The sequence below is a fragment of the Rhinolophus hipposideros genome, assembly GCF_964194185.1.
Source record: "Rhinolophus hipposideros genome assembly, chromosome: 23".
Lineage (NCBI taxonomy): Eukaryota > Metazoa > Chordata > Mammalia > Chiroptera > Rhinolophidae > Rhinolophus > Rhinolophus hipposideros.
This window is the reverse complement of record NC_138069.1, coordinates 30,574,459-30,599,330: the sequence shown is the minus strand read 5'-3', so window position 1 is coordinate 30,599,330 and position 24,872 is coordinate 30,574,459. Positions and strand designations below refer to the sequence as shown.

The 24,872-nt window shown below is 48.2% G+C and overlaps 1 protein-coding gene across 5 annotated transcripts; it reads left to right on the top strand.

Annotated features, from left to right (window-relative positions):
• The first annotated feature begins 1,722 nt into the window (after positions 1-1,722).
• Positions 1,723-19,189, top strand: C1QTNF2 (C1q and TNF related 2). Of its 5 annotated transcripts, XM_081034972.1 has the most exons (5): positions 2,215-2,332; positions 2,978-3,160; positions 12,258-12,387; positions 15,001-15,256; positions 18,409-19,189. In XM_081034972.1, the coding sequence occupies exons 4-5, from the start codon at positions 15,010-15,012 to the stop codon at positions 19,020-19,022; spliced, it is 861 nt and encodes a 286-aa protein (XP_080891098.1). In that variant the 5' UTR covers positions 2,215-2,332; positions 2,978-3,160; positions 12,258-12,387; positions 15,001-15,009; the 3' UTR covers positions 19,023-19,189. The 5 variants fall into 5 exon arrangements, with proteins under 5 accessions (XP_080891097.1, XP_080891096.1, XP_080891098.1 ...); XM_081034971.1 differs by lacking the exon at positions 12,258-12,387 and having other exon boundaries at positions 1,723-2,332; XM_081034973.1 differs by lacking the exons at positions 2,215-2,332; positions 2,978-3,160 and adding an exon at positions 11,449-11,560.
• Positions 19,190-24,872: the final 5,683 nt, after the last annotated feature.

Below are 24,872 nucleotides of genomic sequence, written 5' to 3'. Positions count from 1 at the left end.
TGACTCGGCTTAAATGTTACCTACTTAAGAGGTCTTCCCAGACCTTCCAATCAAAATAAATTGTCTCACAAACTCTGCACCATCATTAGTTTGTTCATATGTGGAAAAGAGAAGTTTGGACAGATGTGGAGCAAGTCAAATCTACCACATCTGTCACATGGCTGCCCCTGCCAGCTTGTAAACTCTGGGGCCATCAATGTCACAGTGTCATTCATCTTATCTTGTTTGATGCTGGGCATATTCTCTAGGCGTGAACAGATATTAAATGCATTGAATTGAATCAAAGGGGAAAGGCCTCCTCGTTTCTTACAACACTTTGTACCTTTCTTATGGCACTATTGCATTTTGCCCCTTAGAGTAATTTGTGTTTGCATTCATTTTCCTTGTAGAGCAGACTGTCATCTCTATATCGCCACACTCATAATTGGTAATAAATGTTTGTGGACTGAATCAAAGACAGAAATAGGCTAGAGGAAGAAAGTTCTGAGCCCCATTTTAGCTTGAGGCAGCTCCTGGCACAGCCGTTTCATGAGTATTTTGAATTTCCTGCTATGTGACGCATCACCAACACAAGAACCCACAGACAAAGCCCCAAGGACTCTGCTGGGCTTCAGGAGACCTAGGTTCCAGGGCTCCTCCAAAAGTTGGAAAAACATCCATCCATTCAGCCCATGAACATTTATCAAATGCTTGTGGTGTGCCAAGGGTGGCAACAATGCCTTTTCCTAGTCTTCTCATTAACCATTCAGCAAGAACACGCTGTGATTTCAACCTCTATTGCAGTGGAGCCCCGAGGGTAATACACAGAGATGCCTCGTCTACCCTGGGAAAGGTGCTTTCATGAGCCGTTTGGATTCTAAAGGGCCTCCAGGCATTCTAAGCCAGCTTTCCTCACTTTTTCAACTCTTGACACTTACCAGAGCGGGTGGTGGAAAAAGGCCCCCTTTCCAGCCATCTATGAATCAACACACTACACTCTACTTCACCTCATCCTTCATTCATGTCTAGAGCTCGCACCTCCCCTACACCCAGACCAGTCTTAGTGCCCCCTCAGGGCTCGACTGAACCTCACTTCCCTAGGCCTTCCCCTGACCACCCAGTTCTATACTCAAATTTTTTTCTCTCTCTGTAACACTCATGTCACATGAAACCACTTGCATCGTCCTCACTAGACTCTTAAGTTCCTTGAGAGCAGACACCAAGCCTATTCAGTTTCCCGCTATATCCCCAGCACCTACCTTGGGGGCTGACACATAATAGATGCTCATTAAATGTTTGCTGAATGAATGTTCGTTGAGCCCAACTAATTTTTATCCTCAAATTCTATTTATGTAACATAAGTCTCTACGTGGTTCAATGGCTTACCAAACACCTTTATGAGTGAGAGTCTCAACTTTGGGGGTAAAGACAGTGCAGTCATATTATTATTCTCCCAACTTTTCAAAAAATGGAACACCATCTATGGGGTAACTGACTTGTCTAAGGTGCTGGAACTGGCATTAGAGTTCAAATATGTACCCGCATTAAAATTCTGACTGTGAATCCTGGATCCTATACCCTCCTTTAACCAGATGCTCTGGCAGCTGAGTGAAGTACTGGTACCTAGCCAAAGAGAGCAGTGGAACAAAGAGGGAAAAGCAAAAGCCAGGCATATGATGACCTTTCTTTCCCCTAGTGTGTGCTTGCTACCTAAACAGGATCACTCTGCCTGTTCTGGGATCTGGGAACTCCAGCAGGGCTGGGCCAGAAAGAAAGGCTAGCGAGCCTCCACTTCTGGGGAGGAGGAAGGTGAAGGCTGCCACACAGGGCACCTATCCACACTGTTACATGTCTGCACACTCACATCTGGACAAAATCCACAGCAAGACTTGCATGCATAAAAGCATCCCCAGAATGAGCCCCTGTACAAACAGGTGTCACACAGACATTATGCACGTACCCTCAAATCCACAGTGGATGAATGCTCACATGCATGCAACCCAGGTGGCTCTTCAGACACAAGCAGACGCGCCCACACCTTTGCAAACTCCTGGATAACAATCACTCTCATGCATGGAAACCTCCAAACACACTGACGGGTTCTACACACAGAGAGATGCATCCGGACACCCAAACTGTAACCTGCGCTGGAAGTTTTTCCAAACCGACTCCGAGGGGAGCGCGCCGCGCTGCAGGCCTGCCCACGTGACCGGGAGGAAGGCGCTCCGGCTAGTGACGGGATGGAAAAAGGACGCCTGGGGCCGGCGCCGAGCGGGAGGCGGAGACGCGCAGCACAGCCGACCGCTCGCTCAGTCGCTCCGGACGCTCCTGGACGTGGCCCGCGGCAGCGAGGGTGAGTGTCGGCCCCCGGCCCGCGGAACGTGCGGGCGGGGAGGGGAGGATACGCGGTGCCGTGGGGGTGGGAGGGGGACGCCCGCGAGCGCTCTCCCTTCGCAGGCCAGGTAGCCCGCGGATTCCTAGCTCTCGACCCCCGCCTTCTGACTTACAACATGAATTAACATTTATTGAGCCCTCGCCAGGCTCTGTGCTCAGCGGTTTACGTGTTGATCGCTACAGCTCTGCCATTAATTGAGCGCCTGTTTTGTGCCAGGCCCTGCCAGCCCTCTGCGTGTGCTGTTTCATTTCCATGACTACAGGTTATACCTGTCTGCAGACGAGGAACCAGGCTCAGAGTTGTTAATGACTTGCTCAGGGTTGCACAGCTACTAACCGGTGGTAAAGGGGCTTGAACCCTGGTAAGTCTGAGTCCAGTACCTGAGCTAACAATCACAGTTAACATTTATCCAGTGCATTATCTCATTGACTCTCCACAATATTTGTTTAATTAACACATTATACAGATGGGCAAACTGAGCTCCAAAGGTACTGAACGGCAAACTGAGATTTGCACCCAGTTCTTCGCAACTCTCTTCACTCTCCCTCCTTCTCCAAACTGCTTGTCTGCAAGCGTTGTCTTCTGTTTTTTCTTTGTTCATAGTTCTCCATCCCCACTGCCACCGCCCATTCTCTGCGATCTTCTTCTGTTCTTTTACCACGAAATTCTCTTGCCTAAGACCCTTCAAGAGTCACCCCCTCAGACTGGCCATCTCCCAGAGACCCTGCGTCCCTGCCATGTGAACCAGCAGCTGTGCAACCGCAATGTCTGAAGACGGATGCTCAGGTAGCATTGTTTGAAGGCTGTCCCCTCCCATCCCCATTTCTGCCCTCCCGTCTGCACAGTTCTCCTCTGACTTATCCTCTTACCCGGTCACCATATCCATTATGCCCACTTCCCACCGCCAACTTGTCAGACCCTCCACCCTGTCAGAGAATCACTACTGCCCTCCCTTCTAACACCTCAAGTGCACCGCAGAGCCTGTTTCTTCCCAAATGTCTGACTTCTCCCCATCCCTTCACAGGGACACCAACCTTGTCTGTCTTCTAATCCTTAAACATTAGTGTTACCTTTTGTTTCAAATGACCTAAAACTAACAATACTCATGGCAAGACAGTTCAGGAAGGTAGAAAGTGAAAAGTAAACGCCCACACACCCCTCCCTAATTCTGAAAGGTAACCTCTTCGACAAGATGCTGTGTCCTTTCGGAAACTTCATATATATTTGTGTGAATCTATCTTTTTTTTAACTCAAGGAGAATCATACTTTACATTCCACGCTGCAACTTGCTTTTTTCACATTGTGTATCTTGGCCATCTTTCCACATCTACATATATAGACCTGCTTTGCTCTTACAATGGTGTCGTAGTCTGTCCTTGTACCGATGATTCGAGATTTCTTTCACAAATCTGGGATCATCATTGAAGCTACTCTGCCTCCATCAAATTTTCAGCAAAGTCCCCAAGAAGTTACTTCCTTCTCTGTAAATGCCTCCATTCTGCCCTACCATGCTATACCTTCTCTCATCGTCGTCCGCTGAGTGGACATAGACAACTGAACCTTCTTTCCCAAAGGCCCTGCTCTGCTGCCACTTACTCCCAAATGTCCTCATCAGGTAACAGAGTCCCTGCAGACATTCACAGTGTCCCACACTCCCTCATCCAGGGCCAAGGCCTCTGGCCTGGCTTTGCCTCCAGGAGATGCACTCCTGCACGAACAGGAGTCCTATTCATCAAGTTCTAGTCCAGGCTCACTTCTGAAAGGAGTTCGATGCCGAATCTTTTTTCAAGGAAATAATCCTTCCTGGGATTTGTGCATTTCCGTAAATGGCTTATTTCTACCACATACACACACGCACACGTGCGCACACACACATACATGCACAGTTGTCATGTTAAGGCTTTGTGGACATGAGCCCTGGGCCCTGAGTTAACAGGCCTGGGTTCCATCCCAGCTTTGACCTGGGAAAAATGACTTCACTTTTCTGAGCTCTGTTTTCTCTCCTGCCACATGGGGATGATAATATCTTTTGACTTCTCCCATCATATCGCTTCTTGTTTTCACATATTATTGTTATATCAGGATAACGTTACTGTTACTGAGCGCTTTCTGAGGGCCGGTTCTGCATTATCTCATTTAATACTCATAGTTACTTTAAAAGGGAGGTACAGGCAACCAAGTTACTCAGGGTGACATTCCTAAAGACCTCAAATCATTCAAGCTGGTATCATTCAAAACTCACCTCCCGAAGGATGGCAGTATTTCTGTTCACCTGTTAGAATAGAGCTGTCTCGTGTGGCTATAGCATAAATACGGTTTACAATTTATTCATACTGCCTTGCAAGGTCCTTGACAAATTTTCACACATAAAGTGAAACCATAAATATTTTTGTATCATGCGATTTCAAATTCAAATGATTCAAATATCACCATACAGTATTGTTTTTTCTCATTTTACAGACAAGGAAACTGAGGCTCAGAGAGGTTCAATAATTTGACCAAGGTCAAACAGCTAGAAAATGATTCTTATCCATTTCTTAACCACCACACCATCTCTGTGCTTCTTAAAGGCCTATCTTGTGTCAGATCTTTAGAGTTACCCCAAATGTCTGTCAGGGTCTGATCAGAAGTGCCTCCATGAAGACCAGCAAGCCCAGGGAAGTCAAGGAAACGCTAGCCTTTTCTCTCCAGCCCGACAGAGTTCAGACTTTGTTCCTCTCTCTCAGTTCCTGGATCCCTTCTATACCATTCCAAGGGATCATCTAACCCCCAAATTTCCTTTCCCTGCCTTCAGCGTGGTCCTGGCTGCTCTTTGAGAGACAGCCTGGTACAAAGAGAAAGGAGGAGCGAGGTGTGCTTTCTCTCCCAGTCACACAGTGTGCCAGGCTGGAGCCTCAGTATAACCAGATGCTGTACCCTGTAAGAGTGGCAACCACACATTTTCATTTCAGATCCCCAGTGTCTGGCCTCAAAGGTAACATGAATAAGCAGCACCATTTGTTGGGCATCCTCGTGAAGCCATGGTGCCAAGCACCGGCACACATGATGTCCCATTTGGCCTCCTGTCACTTGCCGAGCTAAGCACTGTCCCATCGGACTCACGTGTCTTTGTATTATGGAGCATGAACACGCCAGGTGGCTCACAGGTGTGGGGCCTCGGTAGGACTCCCTTTTGGTAGCAACTGACAGAGACACAACTCAAACTAGCTTACGTGAAAAGGGAGAATTGATTAAAAGACGACAGAGGCCTCTACCTGAAACGCACGGGACGCACGGAGGGCGCTCAGAACTGTTTTTCATGAGCTCAACTGCAGTTGGTGACAATTACAATTTTAAACAGGGTCTAAATTTTTGCATCATGTTTTACTTCCAACATCCATTGTCTTGCTTGATTCTAAGGACAAGAAAATAATGAAATAATGCATAATAATAGGTAGTGCTTTTTATACCTCTTACGGTATGCCAAACCTTCTTCCAGGAACGTTATGTATTGTTGTAACCACCTTCTCAGATGGATACTGTCCCTGTCGTCCCCATTTTGGAGAGGACAAAGCTGAGGGAGAGAGAGTAAGTAATTTGTAAAAGGCCCCACAGATAGTTGGTGGAATTTCAAGTCAAGCAGCTATGCTTAGAGCTCGTACAATAGCTGCCACGTGAAATGAGCCCTTGAAATGTGGCCGGCCTGAAGTAACACATGCTTCCAGTGGTACATACACACCAGGCTTCGAAGACTTAGTACTAATTAAAGAATGTAAAGTGTCTCTCATTAATCATTTTTACATTGATTACGTGTTGTGATGATGCTGTTTGAGACCTAGTAGGCTAAACAACATACCTTAGTAAAATTCATTTCACCTGCTTTTCTTTCTAACCTTGTGCACATGACAATAAGGCCATTTAAAATAACGTATGTGGCCTCACATCATATGCCGGTTGGATAGCGCTGTTCAAACGTGCTCCCCAGCCCTCTGATCTGCCACTTGGAGGCTGGCTGTCAGGAGAAGCTGGATACCTGGCTCTGAATACCTTCGGGCCTCGTCCCTCCCCTCATGCCCCCTGCATCCTTCTCTCTCGCTGCAGTGCTGGGCAGGTCCGAAGCTTGATGGCTTTGGCCTCAACCACCCCAAAGCCTGACTGTGGCCCTCTCAGCTGAGGTCCAATGAGAAGCAGCCCAGGGCCCAGATGATACGTTTGCTGGCTTCTAAGGATCTGGGATGTTAATACCATGACCACCAGGCTGACTTCTGGGTGCTTTCAGCAGCGCCATTGAGACAAACCCCACAAGGTCCTGGCGTCTGAGGCCTCATTAGGTCATGGTTTGGCCTTGGATCTCTTTTTCTAGACTGAGCCAGAAATAGAGGGTGGAAGAGAGAAAACAGTAGATCAGATATTTCCTGGAGCCTGTTGGCAGATGTGCCCAATGACTTCTAATGCTCTGTATTTAGACTCTGGAGTGTTTCCAAATAGGCATCAATCTGGAGTTCCCAGCAAAGGGGACCGTTGGGCGAGCCACAAGTGAGTCGCTGCAGCCAGCCCCTCTCTCCTGCAGTTGGTCTCTCTCGGCTCTTCAGAGAAGCCGGAGAGGGCTGTTCCCAATTTTCTTCCTGGAATTCAAGGAGGGTGTGGAGTGTTTTTCATTATAGAATTTGCACTCCCGTCAAAGCCAATTTTTAGCAAGGTTCATCTACAAGCAAGCCCTGCCCCATTCCAACCACCAGCCCTTCCCTTTTAACTCCAAACACCCAGAGAATCGCCCAGTTGGGTCAGATTTTTGTGTCCTCCCCTACCCAGAACGAGGCCTCCGGTGAAACGTTCCAGGGGCACGGAGTATGAGGGCAGGACTGCGTGCTGTTAGTAGTTCCGCTGCAGTTGGCGGCAATTACGATTGTAAACAAGGCTCTAGCTTGTGTATCACGCTTTGCTTTCAACATCCATTATCTTGTTTGATTCTCAGAACAACTCTGTGAGGCAGGTGGGGTGAGTGTTACCTCCATCTTATAAGTGAGGAGTGAGGAAACCGACACCCAGATAAGAGGAAATGACTTTTCTACAGTCACATGACCAGTAAGTTACAAAAATAGGACAGGGTCCACATCTTCTGAATCCAAGTCCAGTCACCTCACTAGGTTTCCCTCAGTAGCCACGTGTGGCTTTGTCATCCACACACTTGCTGAAATCCTTTTGATCCCATTGCTCTTTTATCATGAACAACCATTTCATTTAAGGCTGGAACAACCACTGGCATGAGCTGAGCACGTGCTGCATGCAGGGCAGGCGCTGTGCTAGGCTCTGGTGACATACCAGGGAGCCACACCGGTAGGACCTCTGCTTTCCCGGACCTTCCACTTCAGGACAAGGACACGGTTCACGACTCAAGAAAGAAATAAATATATAACCACAACTTGGGCCAAGTGCTTTGAAAGGAAGACCAGGGTGGTCTGAGCCTTTCAACAGGGGTGGGTGGGTTATTTGATATCCTGTCCTGGGCCAGGCCTCTCTGAGGAGAGGATATTAGACCTGAGACTAGAAGGATGAGGAAGGAGCCAATTAGCATTCGGGGGCGTTTTAGGCAGAGTTCTGTCCCATTGCTGAGCGTTTACTGTGTCACACACTGGGCTAGACGCTTTGAATACATTATGTCATTATTCCTACACAAACTCCACGAAGTAGGTATACTATTATTTCCATTGGATAGCTGAGGAACGTAAGTGGCTGGGTGTCTCATGTTTCTTCATCACTGAGTTAAACAACAGGCCCTACCTATCAGTGTATCACAGCCAGATAACCAACCGGTCAGATTTATTTGAGCATAATTCACATCTTCTAATCTACAAGGAGAGATTGTGCAGAACTCAGTCTCAGCAGCCTTGCTCAAGGTGCAGGCAAGCGTCTCCAGAGTTTCTACCGACAGGCCATGTTCAGGTAGAGTCAGTGAGAGACCGATGTCCCGCTTCGGGCCCCTCTCACGTCACAGTCTGGGTGGAAGGCCCTTGGGAAAGAACGTGGGGGCCACGTCCTCAGAGCCAGGGGCAGAGGGAGGAGGAAGAGGGAGTCTCCTTCCTCGACAGTGGACTTCAGGCTGGGCCCTTTAGCTCCCAGCGTTTTCCTGGAACATGTGTATTTTTGAATCATTAGCTGCTTAACTGAGAGATGAGGCCCAGGGGTTGGGCAAATTAAAACCAGACTACAGAACTTCATCCAAGTTTGGCACCTCATGATTCCATTTTGGGGGTTTAACCAACTAACATTTTTTTTCCCCTTCCGCAGGGAGACTTCCCATTTCAACTCACATCAGAAAGGACAATTTAGGAACTAAGGTGTTTTTAAAAGGTGAAAAAGAACTAGAACTTTTTTTGTCTGATCAGTTAGACAGATATCTATGGAGCACCTGCTATATGTAAAATCCTCTGCAAAAGCCCTCCCAACCCCCGCCGAGTAGGGAGGTCAAAAGCAAGGAGGGGTTAGATCTGGTTTGGGTTAAGAAAAAAAAAACAGGAAGGGAGAAAACTTTTTTAAATCCAAGAGGATCCGGGCCTTTTTGGATTTAGGCCACTGCCTTGTCTTCCCTTTGCTGTAGATTTTCTTGAGGACAGACGCTGGGTCTCAAACACTCACTAATGAAGCAAGTGTTTCTTGAGCACCCACTGTGTGCAAGGAAGTTGGATGCCCTGGGGACAGAGCAGGGCAGTTGTGGTCCCTGCTCTCATGGGGCTTCCATTTTCGGGGGAGACAACTGGCAGAGGCAACAGGCCCAAGTAAGCAGGTGAGCAGGCAAATACGGTGAATACAGGTGAGCTTGCAAGGGCTGGAAAGACAGAAATAAGATGATGGGGTCCAAAGGGAGAGCTGTCTGAGAGGGTACGTCAGGGAAGTCCTTGGAAGAAGTGACATTTAAGCTGAAACAGCCAGCACGCCAAGAGGGTGGGGCCCCTGGGTTTCAGGCAGAGGCCAAGAAAGGAACTTAGCCTGAAGGAGAAGGGGGCGCTGGGCAGGAGAAGCTGGGGTTAGGGTGGTGCCAGGGGGCCAGGTCATTTAGTGCCTTGTGGACCATGTCAGGGGCTCTGAAATTTGCTATTTGCAGCCAGCAGCCACTGGAGTGAGATCCTCCGGGAAGTGACATGGCTGAGTTATGTTTTTAAAGGATCCCTCTGGCTTCAACGTGGAGAGCATGTTGGGCATGGAAGGCGGGGGAGCAAGAGATCAGGGAGGAGGCTCTTGCAGGATCCAAGCAAGGAATGAGCTGGTGGGGCTAGGGGTATGCTCTGTGCACCCGGTATTTTGGTTGAGCCCCTGGGAACACACTGTTAACACTCCAAAGGGACCTGCAGAGGAGAGTCAGGGTCCAGGAGGCTACCCCTCAGGGCCCCCCATCATCTTGGCTAAGCGAAGTACAGGCCTCTCAAAGAACAGGAGGTTTTCTTCAAGCAGCGGTTTACTCAAGTATCCTGAGGGGGAGAAAAAGCATCACTTGTACATTTTCAAAGTTGTGTGTGTGTAATGACAACACAGGATATCAAAGAAATCTCTCATGCTCTGTGCAGCTTTGCCACGTACTTCCAGGCCTCTTATGTAATTCGGGATATTTAGGAGGAAAAATCAAAGAAACGCTGACATAATGGAAAGCATTTGGGCATTAGGGTCAGCCAAACCCAACCAAGTTCAAATATAACTTCTGCAGCGAACTAGTTGTGTAAACATGAGGAAAGTAGCCTCTCTGAACTTCAGTTTCCTCTTCTACGAAAGAGGAAAAACTAGCAGGGGATGGGAGCAAGGTGCACTGGGTTACGTGTGGTCTGCAGAGCCCCTCAGACATGGGTTTGAACGCTATCCTCACCGCTTTGACTATGTGCCTTGTCGGTAAATCATTTGACTTCCTAGAGCTTCTGTTTCTTCCTCTGCAAAATGGAACAATTAAGTTGACTACCTTCCCAGGGTTTATTGTAAACTTCCAACAAAAGAATTCAGGGAAAGAGCAGCACACAGTGACCGGGATGGTGCAGGGGTTCAGTGCCTCGGTTTGCCTCTGCCACAGGGTCCCTGTCTATAACTGAAGGGGTTGGATTAGACCATTCCTTGCGGCCCTCCCCAGTTTGTGATTCTGAATTTATTTAAAAGACCTTGGAGGCATTAACCTATCTGGATTCCTTGGTGCCTTGGCACCCCACCCCCGGGTTTTCTCACCACCTTGGTGTAGAGAGTAGGCTGGGGGACCAAACCCGGGAGGGGTGGGTGCACAGGTTGGGAGCAGGGCTATTTAGAGCCTTGCTTTCCTTGGAGGTGCCTTGGGGGCAAGGAACTCTCCTCTCCCTCCCTCTAGGTTTGGAATCAGAATCTATGCTCCCTGCCTTTATTTCCAAAACAGTTCCTGGCTCGGGCTGCGGGAACTTCTCCACTCCAGCTCTGAGAAATCCCTTGCTCCCTGTGTGTTCCAGAGCCCTGCTACTCCACCCTTCCACTGGGGCCTGCCCTGGGCCAGCTGTCACTGAGCACGGTCCCTATTGTCCAAAGGGGCTGGTGCTAGGCAGACTTGGACTGAGAGCAGAGCCTCCTCCCTCTTGCCAGGCCTGTGTGGCTGACAGTGGAGCCCAGGGGAGGGCGTGGTAAACGGAAAGGGATAATCCCCTCTCTCCTTTCATCAAGCTGTCTCTCTTTCCTGCCTGTCTTCATCTAGCCGTTCACAGGACTTTCACCTGCCTTGGAGACTCGCTCCTGCTCCCTTCTTCCCTCTCTACATCGTCCAAAATGTTTGCAGATTGCAACTTTCCAATTTCAAACCTGCTTTAAGAATTTGGTTTCTTTTCTAGGGGCCCAGAGATGTCACAGCTCATAAGTCACACCAATCAGTTTTCCAAGACTCTCATCAAGTAGGCAAGGGAGGAGACCTCCATTCCCAGGGCCTCGGCTGTGTCTAAGGCACCATTTTCCAAAAGTACATCATGTGTGTAACACTTCCATGGAGAGCATATGTGACACCAGGGGCTGCAGCTTTAGTTTTGCCTCCCTCTGCCGCTTTATAATTTAGCCACTGGTAACCCACTCCCAGGTAATCTGTCTTCCTTGATCTTCATTTAAAGGTGAGAGTTACCTCTGTCCCCCAGTGAAGGAGCAGGTACAAAGCTGGCAGAGCCATCTGCTCCCTTTCTCAACTCACCTCTTTCCAAGTGGAAGGAAGGAGAGAAAGGCCAGGTAAGGGGACAGAGAGCAGGAGGGTTCTTCCATGTTTCACGACTGGGACAGAGACTAACCTGCGCTGCCTCTCTGTGCCTGGCTAATATTGAAGCTGCCTCTTTCATGGGGGCCTTTTGCTGGCTCCTTGGGAGTTCCCATATTGGCCCTATGACTGAATGGCCCTGGGGCCAGCCATGCACATTTTTTATCGCTGCCATGTCCAAGCCTCGTCATCAGTTTCTGGTTTTCAGGTGTCAACCCCTCAGGGTTATCATTGCTCACTCTCTGTCAGGATGCCTCTGTCCCAGGCCAGCTCCCACTGTGGAATGTCTGGCGCTCCCCATCTACCAAGCAGGGCCGGAAGGCTCACAGCCCCCTTCCCAGGCAGCAGCAGTGAGCTCTCTTTCCCCGTCCACCCAGGCAGACAGCCAGTCTCTTGCCTTCTCTCTTTCTCACACAGGCCTCAGGTGCATGTTCACTCTTCCTTCCCCTCCCCATGACAGGGGTTACATTTTTTAAATCCTTGATCTGACAAGAGTGCCAGGAGTCACACAAGGAACTCCTAAACAGTTCCTTTGTCAATCCTTCACTTTGGCCTGATTTTGGTCCTCAATTTGGTATGTAGCATCTCATGTGTCCTGGTACCCAGGCAGAAATTTTGATTTTAACCCCTTCTAACACTCACCCACTGTCTTTCCTTGCACCATCTCCCAAGGACCTGATCCCCGGAACTGTGCCTCCGTGCAAGTCTCTTTCCTCACGTGGTTCCACAGGCCTTCCTTACGTCTCCGCAGAGGCTCTGCCTCAGGGCCTTGCCGCTGTGTTCCTGTCTGGGGGTTTCCAAGGTCTGTGTGCATGTTTGTGGGGGCTTGACCAAGGTTCCTTTAGAATGCATGTGCAGTGACAAAGAGTGCTCCTCATTAAAAAGGGATACTAGAAATGGGTATGGAGACATTACAGGTACGCTGTCACCAGACTGGAACTGTTTGTTCTGGACTTAATCAGGATTGAAGAAACTGGAAAGAAAAGAACTTGGTTACTATATGATGTGATAATATATCGAGCAATAACTGGTACTGAATCATCTCTCTCTGTCTAGGGGCACCTCTAGGACACTTAGCTACAGAAACCCTCTGAGTTTTAGAGAAGGAGAGTGACTTGTCCAAAGTCACACTGTTGGTGAGCATCGGGGCTGAAAGTGGAACAGACCCCGCGTCCCGGGTCACTGCAGTGCTGCGACCCCCACCTCCCTGGCCCGAGAAGCCTGGTTTTTCCTCCTCTTCATTGGTTCCCAGGGTTAACAACTCTGGAGAGGCCGGAAGGAGAGCCTGTTTCCCGAAGTGACCCACAGGTCTGGACAGGCTCCCAGGCCCGAGGCAAAGCAGAGTGTGTTGGGAAGGGAGGCTGAGGACCCAGGAAGGAAATGTGAGCTGTCAGGGCCACCTCAGGAGCAGGGTTTCTGCCCTGCCCCCAGCATCGTAGATGGGGGTAGGTGCCCCTGTAGCCTAAGGCTGTGTGGGAAGAGTGACACCAGCAAAGCTTCATATCTGGAAAGAGGAAAGACGAGTGTGAAAGGCTCAGCCTCAGAGGGGAGGGCACGTTGGCCTTGGCGGCCATCTAGTCTAGTAGCTGTCAGAGAGGGTCCTGGACCACCCCCAGCAGCATCACTCGGATACTTAATAATAATGCAAATCCAAATCTATCGTATACTTGGGGGTGGGGGGTGGGACCCAGCAATCTGGGTTTGAACAAGTCCTCCAGGACAGTCTGATGCACGCACAAGTGTGGGAACCAACCCCTTATCGTGCAGGTAGGGAACCCGAGGCCCAGAGAGGGGGAAAGGGCTTGCCGAAAGTCACACAGCAAGTTACCACTGAGGAGCTCATCCCCGTGGCAGGAAGCCATACCTGAACGGTCCCCTTTCTGGCTTCATTCTCAGGGGAGAGGCTGTTGATTGCAAAGTGACTGAGTCAGTATGTTGAGAGACTTTGGGCAGGCCACTTATTCCTGGCTTCTGCGTCTGCACAGCGAGGGCCAGGGACTGGAGGCCTCCGGGCACGGAACACTAGTGTTGCTGCGAGCATGCTGTTGCTGCCACCAGCCTTAGGGACACAATGTCCAATTAAGACACACGGAGATTTGCAAAGTCTCCAAACTATTACTTCCCTACCTCTTTCCTAGGAAGCTATTACAGGACATATGTCACCAAAAGGAGGGAGTAAAAAAATAATAATTTTTTTTTTTTTTTAAGAAAAGAGAAAGACATGGGATTCGTAAAACAGATATAACAGAGAAGAGAGGCAAAGAGAATCACCACAGTGATTATAAAGGTGGATCCTGGGGGGGGGGGGCAGTGTTTGGCATGTTTAAGGATTGGAGGAGGAGAACGGAGGGTTCCAGACTTATGCCTTCAGGAAAATAAATGGAACTGATAGATTATTTGATATATTTGATACTATAGTTAATCGTGACATTTAACACTAAGCAAATGAAAGAATAAAAGTTATTAATACCTCCAGTAAGAAAAGTGTGTACAAAAAAGGAAGTATATATATAGGACAGTGCTTAGCTTAGCAGTAAACAATACTTTTATAATAGTTCGAAGAGTGAATTTTGATTAAGTCAAAAATTCTATTTGAACTCCATGAAGGAGATGAAATAGGGGCCGAGTGAGTGGTGGAAGAGACCTGAATCCTCATCTTTCGTAGTAAGATTCAAAATGTAATATCTAAAATCGATAAATCGAAAGAATGAGTAGGAGCATATTGTCTTTTAATGGAAGTAAATACCCAGAAAAATAGCCTAAAGAGTTTGGGGCAGGGGGTTGAGGTTAAGGATGGGTAGGAGATCACAGTTTTTTGTTATAAGCCTTATAGTATCATTTGACTTTGTAAATAATGTGAGTGTATTATTTCAATTAATACTTTTCACTTAAAAAAAAAAGGCGGGGGGTCGTTGCTCGGGTTTGGGGCACCGTCACTCAGAACAGAAGCTTCACTTCTCCTCACCTGCTGATGTGCTACCCCGTCACCTGGGAGAAGCAGCCTAGTTGCCAATCATCACCTGCAATTTGAAGTATTTCTGCCCTTGTAGCTTTCCACTGGCACCACATATTTGAGGAAAGCCATGGATCGTTTCTCTGTGTCCACAGCGCCCCCCAGTCCGCTGTCACTGGGCTGTAAGTCCTGCCACTCCAGAGGATGGCGGTGTGAGGATAGCTGCCTCACCCCCAAGGCCCCTCCAAAGTATACTCTGAGCCCACAACTCAGCTCATCCAAATATGTACCCAAGACACCACGGCACTGCCCAGCTACTTGTACGTGATGTAGGAGAAAGCAGGAGCCACAGCTAAAACTGAGTCTGTCTCAGCTGCCACCTCCTCCCCTGGCACCTCTCTGACTGACCACAGTCTGCTCAGTGATGGGACTCACTGCTCACAGCTCTCTTGCCTCCCACAGGTGAACGCCATGATCCCCTGGGTGCTCTTGGCCTGTGCACTCCCTTGTGCGGCGGACCCTCTGCTTGGTGCCTTCACCCACAGAGAAGGGCTCCAGAAGGGCTCCCCTCAGCTTGTCTGCAGCCTGCCTGGCCCCCAGGGGCCGCCCGGCCCCCCGGGAGTCCCAGGGCCCTCAGGAATGGTGGGAAGAATGGGCTTTCCCGGCAAAGATGGCCAGGATGGCCAGGACGGAGACCGGGGAGACATCGGAGAGGAAGGTAAGAGGCCCAGTCAGTGCCTGCCCCTTCTGTTTCTACCTGGGGGTGGCAGCATCTGCCCCAGAGGGGGCTTGTGAAGTTGTGAAAACTCATATTAATCCTATCTGATGATGAACCAAATTAACATGTTCTTCTGAAAGGAACGGTGGGTATCAAAGCTTATGTTCCTTCCCCAGCTGCAACATTGATTTACGTTGGGCAAGTTTCCTGAAATATTCTTCAGAACTCCTTTGGTTGCAAGTGACAGAAACCCAGTTTATAGCCCCAAATGGGATTCATTGGTGCATGCAAATGGAATTTATTGGCTTGAGCTTTAGGAGTGTCTGGGTCCAGGAGCTCAAATACTGTTGTCAAGGCCCTGCTTCTCTCTGTGTGTTGGTTTTGTTCTCACAACGTTCTCGCTGGAAGTTCTGAAATAGCTACTGGTGGGCACAAGCCTTCCTCCTCAGGACAATCCATAGAGCAAATCTCAGGATAACTTATCCTCCTTGATCAAATGTGCATTCTGGACCAGTCCCTTTGACCATGGAGGTGAGGTACCTCCATTTGCCAGGACTGGGTCATGTGCCCATCCCTGGGTGTGTGTGTGGGTGGGTGATAAGGACAGTTGGTCACTGATTGACAGCCTCACTGGGACCCCATAAAACAGCGAAGTGCTGCTCCCGGAAGAAGGGATGCGAGGCAGCCAGCAGATACGGAAGATGGCATACTCTCGGCAGGCTCTCTCAGCCTTGACACTCCTTATATCTCTGAATTCTCACCCCAGTAACCAGATACTTTCCAGTGTCACCAATATCCCAAAGTGTACACTTTAAGCAGTAGGGAAATCATCGTAACTTTTATTTGTATGGCATTTTAACACTGACAAAGCATGGTCCCATTTCCTGACCACAGTGGTAAACTCAGGTCTGGGCATGTGCTCCACGCAGGGCCAGCCAGAATTTTCCCTGACATTCACCTTAGGGGTCTCGGGGGGCGGGGGGAGGCAGGGTATCTCTGCTATTGTCTTTTACCCCTTGATCAAGAGTTATGAGGATGTAGACTTGGGCTGCTTTGGGCCACCTCTCGTGTCATGTATTGAGTCTCTGCTGAGCGTTCAGCCAATACCAAGGAAGGCAGAGTTGAGAGATAGAGAGTCCTGACATGTGTGACCCACATAAATAAAGCCTTGTCACCTTGAACCCAGTCATACTACATACAGGACAACCTCCAACCATCCACCCCTGACAGACACATACAAATCCATCTCCAGGAAGGTCTTGAAAAGTAGTCAGCTTTTCCTGAAGTTTCTCAGAAAAGTAATCAAGAAGGAAACACATCACATAACACATGGTAGAAGCTTCCCAATAAGCTTCCTTATTAGTCTTCCTCAAAAACTTAAATCCAAAACGTCTGTGTCTTTACTCCTCCTCATCTCTCAACCCCTTCTCCCACCTTTTGTTTATTTTCATTTTTTCAAGGAACAGCTTTGTGACCTTTCTTAGTTTTATTTTCCCCATTCCTTGTATTTGTTTTTCATTTTGTGAGTAATACACAAATACGTTTTCATTGTAATATACTCAAACAACACAAATAAAGCAACAGTCTTCCTTAACTCCTACCCCTTCTTGTCCTCCCCTCTTCCTCCAGTGGTAACCACTGATAACTGGTTAAATGTGTATTCTTCCTGGCCTTTTTCTATGTATTTACATATGGGTATAATAATGCCAGGCATTGCCAGGCACTTAGTGTAAGTATTCTGTTCCTGAAAATTAGATGTTCAGTGAGAAAATACTATTTGGGAATCTATTCCCCAATTACTTAACATAGGAAAAATTTAAATGCATTACATGTTAACCCAAACCTCTAAAGCACAGTCAAATGCCTACATATATGGAAGAGCAAAGTACCTTGTTGGGATGTAAAATGCTTACATTACTTTCTGATTACCCCGTTCACATGATGGCTAACAAAGAGTTGCCTTGTGTACAATGATGCTAAAATGTTTTTTAGTGGCCGGCCCGGTGGCGCAGGCGGTTAGAGCTCCGTGCTCCTAACTCAGAAGGCTGCCGGTTCGATTCCCACATGGGCCAGTGGGCTCTCAACAAAAAAAAAAAAAAAAAAAAAAATGTTTTTTAGCACCAGCAACCTTCAGAAGCAGGATCCTTGATTGACATTCAGCATGCTTTTCAAAACATCTACAGCCAATTTTACAGTCTATCAATTGTCCCAATTTTACAGTTGTGTTTGGATGTGACTCAGATCTTCACCTATACTATGTTTTGTTTAAAATATTGTACTGAGTTTAGGGGACATGAATGTAAATCTTTCCTATATAATCGTTGGCCAAAAATGTTGTATTGAGAGAAATGCTCATGAATTTTATGAAATATGGGTATCAAAAACCGAGAGGCATTGTTGTACAGGAAGTGTTCTGCAGGATATGCCGAGTGTATTTAGCCACTGTTTACTATGGGCCAGGCATTCTTCTATGCACTTAAATGGGGATAGAAATAGGTAGCATTGTGGTTTCCTTTAACAAAAATAGGTTCTGTCACCTGGTCGTTCCTCTTAACAGTGTATTTTAGAGAAGTTTTCCTACAGTGCCCATAAATCTGCCTCAGTTTTAAAAACTCTTGCATAGAATTGCACATCATAGATGGACCATAATTTATTCATCATTTCCCCTGGGATGGGCATTTAGTTCTGAGTGTTTGCTATTGTGAGCACCGCTGCACTAAACATCCTTCACATGTGGGCAGGAATTTGGGGCACTAGGCAGGGATTTCACTAAGATCAACGTTTTGAGATCAAGAGGCTTCTTCCAATTCTCTTCTCAACCCAATACCCATTGAAAGATTGGTCTGGCAAACAAACTAGACTCTTTCTTAGAAGGTAGGAAAAGGGGAGGGTGTAAATTGGTACAGGTTGGTTTTACCCTGATTCACAATGATTCTGGAAGGTAAGTATCACCATTCCCATTTTCTCAGTAAGACTGGAAGAAGTATCCCAGGTTATCCCATGAGGACTTGTACTCATTTTTGTGTGACTCCAAAGCCTCTGTTCTTCCCATTACCCGAAGGCTTGTGCTCCAAGAATGAAGAGCCAAGGCCCACTGCCTCTGCCTGGTTTTCTAAGGGCCCCTCCATAACAACAGCTGCTCTGTCTTCCAGGTCCACCTGGCCGGACAGGTAACCGGGGAAAGCCAGGACCAAAGGGCAAAGCCGGGGCCATTGGGCGGGCAGGCCCTCGAGGCCCCAAGGGGGTGAGTGGTGCCCCGGGGAAGCACGGCACACCAGGCAAGAAGGGGCCCAAGGGCAAGAAGGGGGAGCCGGGCCTCCCGGGCCCTTGCAGCTGCAGCAGTAGCCACGCCAGGTCGGCCTTCTCGGTGGCAGTGACCAAGAGCTACCCACGGGAGCGGCTGCCCATCAAGTTTGACAAGATCCTGATGAACGAGGGCGGCCACTACAATGCATCCAGCGGCAAGTTCGTCTGCAGCGTGCCAGGGATCTACTACTTCACGTACGACATCACGCTGGCCAACAAGCACCTGGCCATCGGCCTGGTTCACAATGGCCAGTACCGCATCCGGACCTTCGACGCCAACACAGGCAACCACGACGTGGCCTCGGGCTCCACAATCCTGGCTCTCAAGCAGGATGACGAGGTCTGGCTGCAGATCTTCTACTCAGAGCAGAACGGGCTCTTCTACGACCCTTACTGGACCGACAGCCTCTTCACAGGTTTCCTCATCTATGCCGACCAGGGCGACCCCAACGAGGTGTAGCCAGGCCAGCACTGGGTCTCCATGGAGGGAACAAGCTCCCGGACTTGTGCTTACAGACCACGACCCCCGAACTGTCTGCTGGGGGCTGGCTGGTGGGAGGTTCCACACGCAGGCCTACCTCCTCTACCCCTGTTTCCCCATCATTAAATCCAAGCTGTCTTTATTCATCCTGCCTTCTATCCATGCACTGATTTTCTTTTTCAGTATTTACTGTGTGACAGGCACTATGCTCCACACTGGAAGCTGCCACAGTGAATAAGACAGAGGCTCTGTCCTCGTGGGGCTGACATTCTAATGAGAGATACACGTCACAAGTAAACAAAGAAATGACGTAATTATTGTGCCAAGATGGAAATGCACATGCCATGGTCAAGAGTAATCCGAATAACAGGAGGCAGGGAAGAAAAGGTGGAATTTGCTTTTTTTAGATTCCATCTTTTTAGGTTTACTTACATACGGTGAAGTCCATGAATCTTAAATGGGCAGCTCAGTGAATTTTTACGTATGTGCACACCTTGTAACCACCATGTAGATCAAGAACAGAGTATTTTCTGAGAGCTCCCCAAAGCTCTCTTAAGTCCCCTCCAAGTCCGTACCAGGAAGAGGTTAATTTTTAAGCTGAGCACTGAAGCAGGAGAGAGATCGATGCAGAGGTCTGGGGGGAAGAGGTGTCCTGGCAGAAGGGGCTGCAAGTGTAAAGGCCTTGACTTTGGAAAGAGCTTGGCACATCTGAGAAACTGACCCAAAGGCCAGAGAGATGCAGTGAAGTGACAAAGGAGACAGGCGGCATAAGGCACGAGGCTGGAAGATTATACAGAACCTCACAGAGTTCATTCCTCACAGAGCTCAAGAAAGCTTATCAGAATGCAAGAGTGAGCATGACACGAATATAGGGGTAAGCTTGAATATGCTCCATGCATGAGTCAAGTCAGGCCTACACTTAAGCACTTTATTACTAGTATTTACAAAGCACCTGCAGGCCCACTTCGCAATCAGTGAGTTACACTAGGGTACCCACATGCCTGAGAACCACAGCTCTAAGACAGCAGAAATGGGTAGCATACAAATGAATCTTGCTGCCGCCTCAGGGATTTCCAATGTGCAGGGATCTGAGGGACATAAGAAACCACAGTACAAAGGGCTGGTGTAGAGGGCCCCACAGGTCAATTGCTGGAGAGAACTTTCTGATGGAGCCACAGTTCCCTGGTAGATTGCTCTCACTGAACTCTAGCTGGAAAGGAGAGGCCAGTGGGACCCTCAGAAACAGGGAACACTGCCTGGAGTGGTTCTGGAAGGGGTGGCACCTTTCATCAATAAGACGGGGTTTATTTAAAATAGCTACATTCTCATGGGGCCACAGAAGTATGGGGTTGGGCTGGGTCTGAGAAACCGAGGAAGGGGTCTGTGACCCAAACAGATTAATGTGTGGGTTGGGATCCTGCCTGGCACCCCTGTGGGAAGGGGTTAGCTTTTCAGCTTGAGTGGCACCTTCGTGAATAGTTTTATTTGTTTGTTTGTTTGTTTGTTTACCTTTTTAGGGTCACCTTTAATCACTTCCTTTTTCTTCCCACTGGGAAGGAGGCATTTGAAGGCAGTGGACTTAACTCTTTGTAGCCTGGATAATAAATCCAGCCTGAGCAAGATGGGCAGGACCCTGAAGCTCTGTGGTTGCCACTTCTGGGCCTGACCTAAACCCATGTCCCCTTGGCACCCTACCAGGGAAACCCCAGAGAGGGATAGGGCTGTTGGATGGGAGTACTCAGGACTCATTATGGGCTGTGGGGGGGGCAGATGGAGGCAGAGATTCTCCAGGACCTAGGGCTGGGGTCTTATCTTCTTTGGGTGTGGTCCTGGGCTGCTGGAGGTGGTGAGATGGGAGGGCTGGGTTTGTTGTCGGTGGGCGGAAGCAGGTGACACGGTTCAGGGGGTCTCTGGTAGCCAGTTGATGACAGAGAGGAAGGATAGTTTATCCGTGAACACTACCGAGGGTGGCTGCTTCCTTGGTGAACCACTGGAGTTTTCAGGCGGATGATGAAGGATGAAGGCCCAAAAAAGGAAGGTTGATCCAAGCCGGTGGCCTTCCCAGTAAGGGCACCAGCCGCTTACTATGGGCCTCAGCAAACAGGACCCGTCTTTAGGCCTTCACATGTGTAGGCCTTGATGGAAACCCAGAACCCAGTGCATCTTTGTGCAGTAAAACTGCCCTTGACCCCGGGGTCTTTTCTCATAAGTGATACACTTCGATAGGCAGTGTTATCAAAGATCAACAAAGCTAGACACTAGTTAAAGTGGTACGGTCAGATTGTAATCAGTAATGGACAATTGCAATAGTACATTGGGAATATATGACATACAAATATATATAAATTGCAATAATATATAAGGAAAAGAGTCCAACGTGAACTGAGCTCACCTCGTACAGAGGTGACTGAGTGTTTTAAAGGGAGCATGAGGGACTAAGGAAAGGAGGAGAGTGGGGGTTCTGGAAAGTTAGGGAAGTGAAAAAATTACAAAAAAACAAGAAGGGAGATTGGTTCGTGTGAAACCCAAGTGTGTTTGCTAAACGACACTTATCAACATTAGGCTCGTCCCCTCCCACAGAGACTGGGCCACTGGCACTATCTTCCGACATTTGCTGGAACAGATAATACATTCTTCTGATTGGCTTGAGTTTTTTTAGGCAGCCACTTTAAGGGGGGCTGAGGTCATCCTAAGGATGTTGAGCTGTTAGAAACTATGTTAGTGTTTGTTCAAGTCTTTATAAGCCAAGGTTGATGGGCCTAGCCAAGAAGACGGCTCAGAGGAGCCTGGCTAGAGTTTGAGCAAGGAGAGTCTTTGTCACCACCCCTTTCTGGAGAAAGCCTGGAGAATCTGCAGCTCTGATTATTATGGTGCACAGAGCACCCAGCCCTCTGTCCTAACACACCCACCTGGCCCTTGCTGGGCCTCATGGCTCATGACAAATGAGGGGCGGGAGATTGGGGAAGTGGGGGGTTGCATGACATGTATCTGAGGTGGGGGAGGTCTTCCAGTGCTGACTTCTGGATTAAAACTATGACCAGGGGGAGGAAAATGAGTCACTCACCTCAGGCACAAAATTTAGAGGGTACCAAAAACCTCAGTAATCAACATAAATAATATTGTAATGTATTATTTTAATAAATCAAAACTAATGCAAGAAAACACTGTGATTAACAAAATATCAAAATGTTAAATGAAGATGAGATCGGACAGTGCTGGGATTAGGGTGAGATGATGAGGAAGGCCTAATCAGCAGCATTGGACCGCAGGGCGGCCAGGCCCTAGAGATGGCAACTCTCTTTTCTTCACTTCCTGCCTGTCACCTTCACTCATTCCACCAGAGGGAGCATGTCTACTACACAAATCTCCAGTCCTGAGGCCTAGAGGCTGGAAGATCTACCCTGGTCTGCTTTTCGGGCTGTTTTATAGATTCAGAGCTAAAGATACAAAAAAAAGAGAGAGAGAGAGAGAGAAAGAGTCTGGTCCATCGTTTTATGTGACCATGACTTTCCACTGGGGAAAAGAAAAAATAAAAACACAAGGGCAGCACATCTTCCTAGCATTTTCAGTTAAAGGGATTTCGTGTGCATTCTAAATTGCAGAGGCAGCTGGTAATATTGCAGAAATATAGCAGTTGTCTGGGAAACAGGAAATCTGGGTTCCAATCCTAGCTCTGTCTTCAGATTCCTTGGATGGCTTTGGCCAAGTCATTTCATGTCTGGTGGCCTCAGTTTCCCCACCTATAAAATGAAGCGTTGGATCAGATGATCTCAGAATCCATTCTGGCACTCAACATTTTTGTTTCTGTCTCTAAAACAGAGCCAAGAAAAGAGCCTGAAATTCCTGGAACATAAATAAAACAGCTGGATGAATCAGGCCAGCATGTTCTGAAGCGTTGAACTTTGACATTTTGCCCTTTGCTTCCACTGAAGACAAATTGCTGTTATTAGGTTCCCTGAGCTGGAATAGAAATCATGACTCACTTCTACGGAGCATTAACCATATGCTGGGTTTTACAGGTATTGTCTCTTTTCAGCTTCTCAGCACCCCTGTGAGCAGCTACTATGATCATCACTCCCCACTCCCTGCTTTAGAGGCAGAAACCTAAAAAGAAATTCTCAGAAAGGGCCCAGAGATGGCTACGGGCAAATGGCTTTGCTTTTTAAAAGACGTTTTTCATCTACTTTATAATTTTGCCTCAAGTTGGCCCTGATTTAACACAAGAAGGAAGAGTTCAGTTTATTTTCGCTGATGCCCTTGTAAGCTTGCAATAGCCATGCATTCCCCTCCCTCCAGTGGTTTTCAAGCTGAGGCCAATCATTATCCAAAATGGCCTCCTAGTGTGAAAAGTCCGTATTCCACTTGGGACTCCCTCATCCCTTAAAACTCATTAATGTATGAGCTTAATTACATGGAGATCAAGGGCCTCGGAGGTGAAAGGCTAACTAGGGCATTAAATCCTGAACCTCTTCTCAGCTGCCCCATCACTTGGCAGAGCTGTATGGGCAAATTGCCCTTGAGAAGCTCCCCAGCCCCTAGTTTGAGTCCCATTCCAGCATCGTACAACCAGAACCGGTTTGGAGGAGAGTGGGGAGGATGTGAAGGGCCACCTTCAATAGGTAATGAAGAGGAGGGGAAAGTGGGAGTCCTGAGGTACCTGCCTACCCCTGCAGCATGGTCCTGGGGTGGAGGACGCCGTGGCTTTGGGATGCTCTAGAGAGCAGAACTTGAATGATTGGTTGACTTTATCAACAGGCCAATTTAGGGCAGTTTATTTATTCAATAAATATTTATTAAACCTCAACTATATGCCAAGCACTGAGTTAGGCATTGGGGATACTGGAATGAGCAAAACCTACATATGGTCTCTGTCCTCCGGGAGCTTAGAGTGGAGCACAGGTGACAGACATTGGACAAATAACCACACAAATAGATGTAAAATGTCAGCTGTGACGTGGTGCCATGGCAAGTTGAGGATTTGTCTTGGGAATAATGCACAAGTGGTAGAGTAGCAACAAAAGTGAGTACTGCAGGGTGAGTGAGCCCAGGAAGCAGGGTGGGGAAGGTGGGGAAGGGGGAGAGAACCCTATACAAGGCCCAGTGGTGGGACGAATATGACAGGTGAGGGGTTCGAAAAAGCCCCCTCTCCCACATCATGGGGGAAAAGAGTGCAAGATGAGAAGATGAGGGGCACAGCCCAGACCTTGAAGGTTGATAGGTCAAACTGAAGACACTGTCTTGACCCTGAGAATAGTGGAAAACCAGAGTGATTTTAAGTGGGCAGGTGACATAAGCAGATGGGTGCTGCGAAAAATCACTCTTACAGGGATAAGAACATTTCAACTCAACCTGAAGAAGTGCTTCCTGATACAATGCTTGCCCTTGAGAAAGTAATAACAGTAAACATTTATTGGCCTCTTGCTAGGTATAAAGCACTGTGCCATGTGCTTTTCATAGATTATTACATTTAGGCCTGAGAACAACATATCAGGTAGGTATATTTGCAATGATGCACTTTTTCCAGATGAGGGAACAGAGGCTCAGACAGGGTCAGAAAGCTGAGGGAGGTCACTGAGTTGGTGAAGTGGCAGAGAAGGAGCTCAAACCCTGGTCTCTCTGGCCCTGAAGGTCCCACTCGTAATGACTGCACCACCGGAAGCTACAAGGGAACGCAGCCCTGGTCCTCGGCCGTCACTGCACATTGGAATCACCTGGATTTGGTACTCAAATTTGAAATCTGCCCTCAACGAGATAGTGATGCAATGAGCCTAGAGTGCAGCCTGGGTCTTGGGAATTTTTGGAAACTCCCCGTGTGAGTCTATTGTGTAG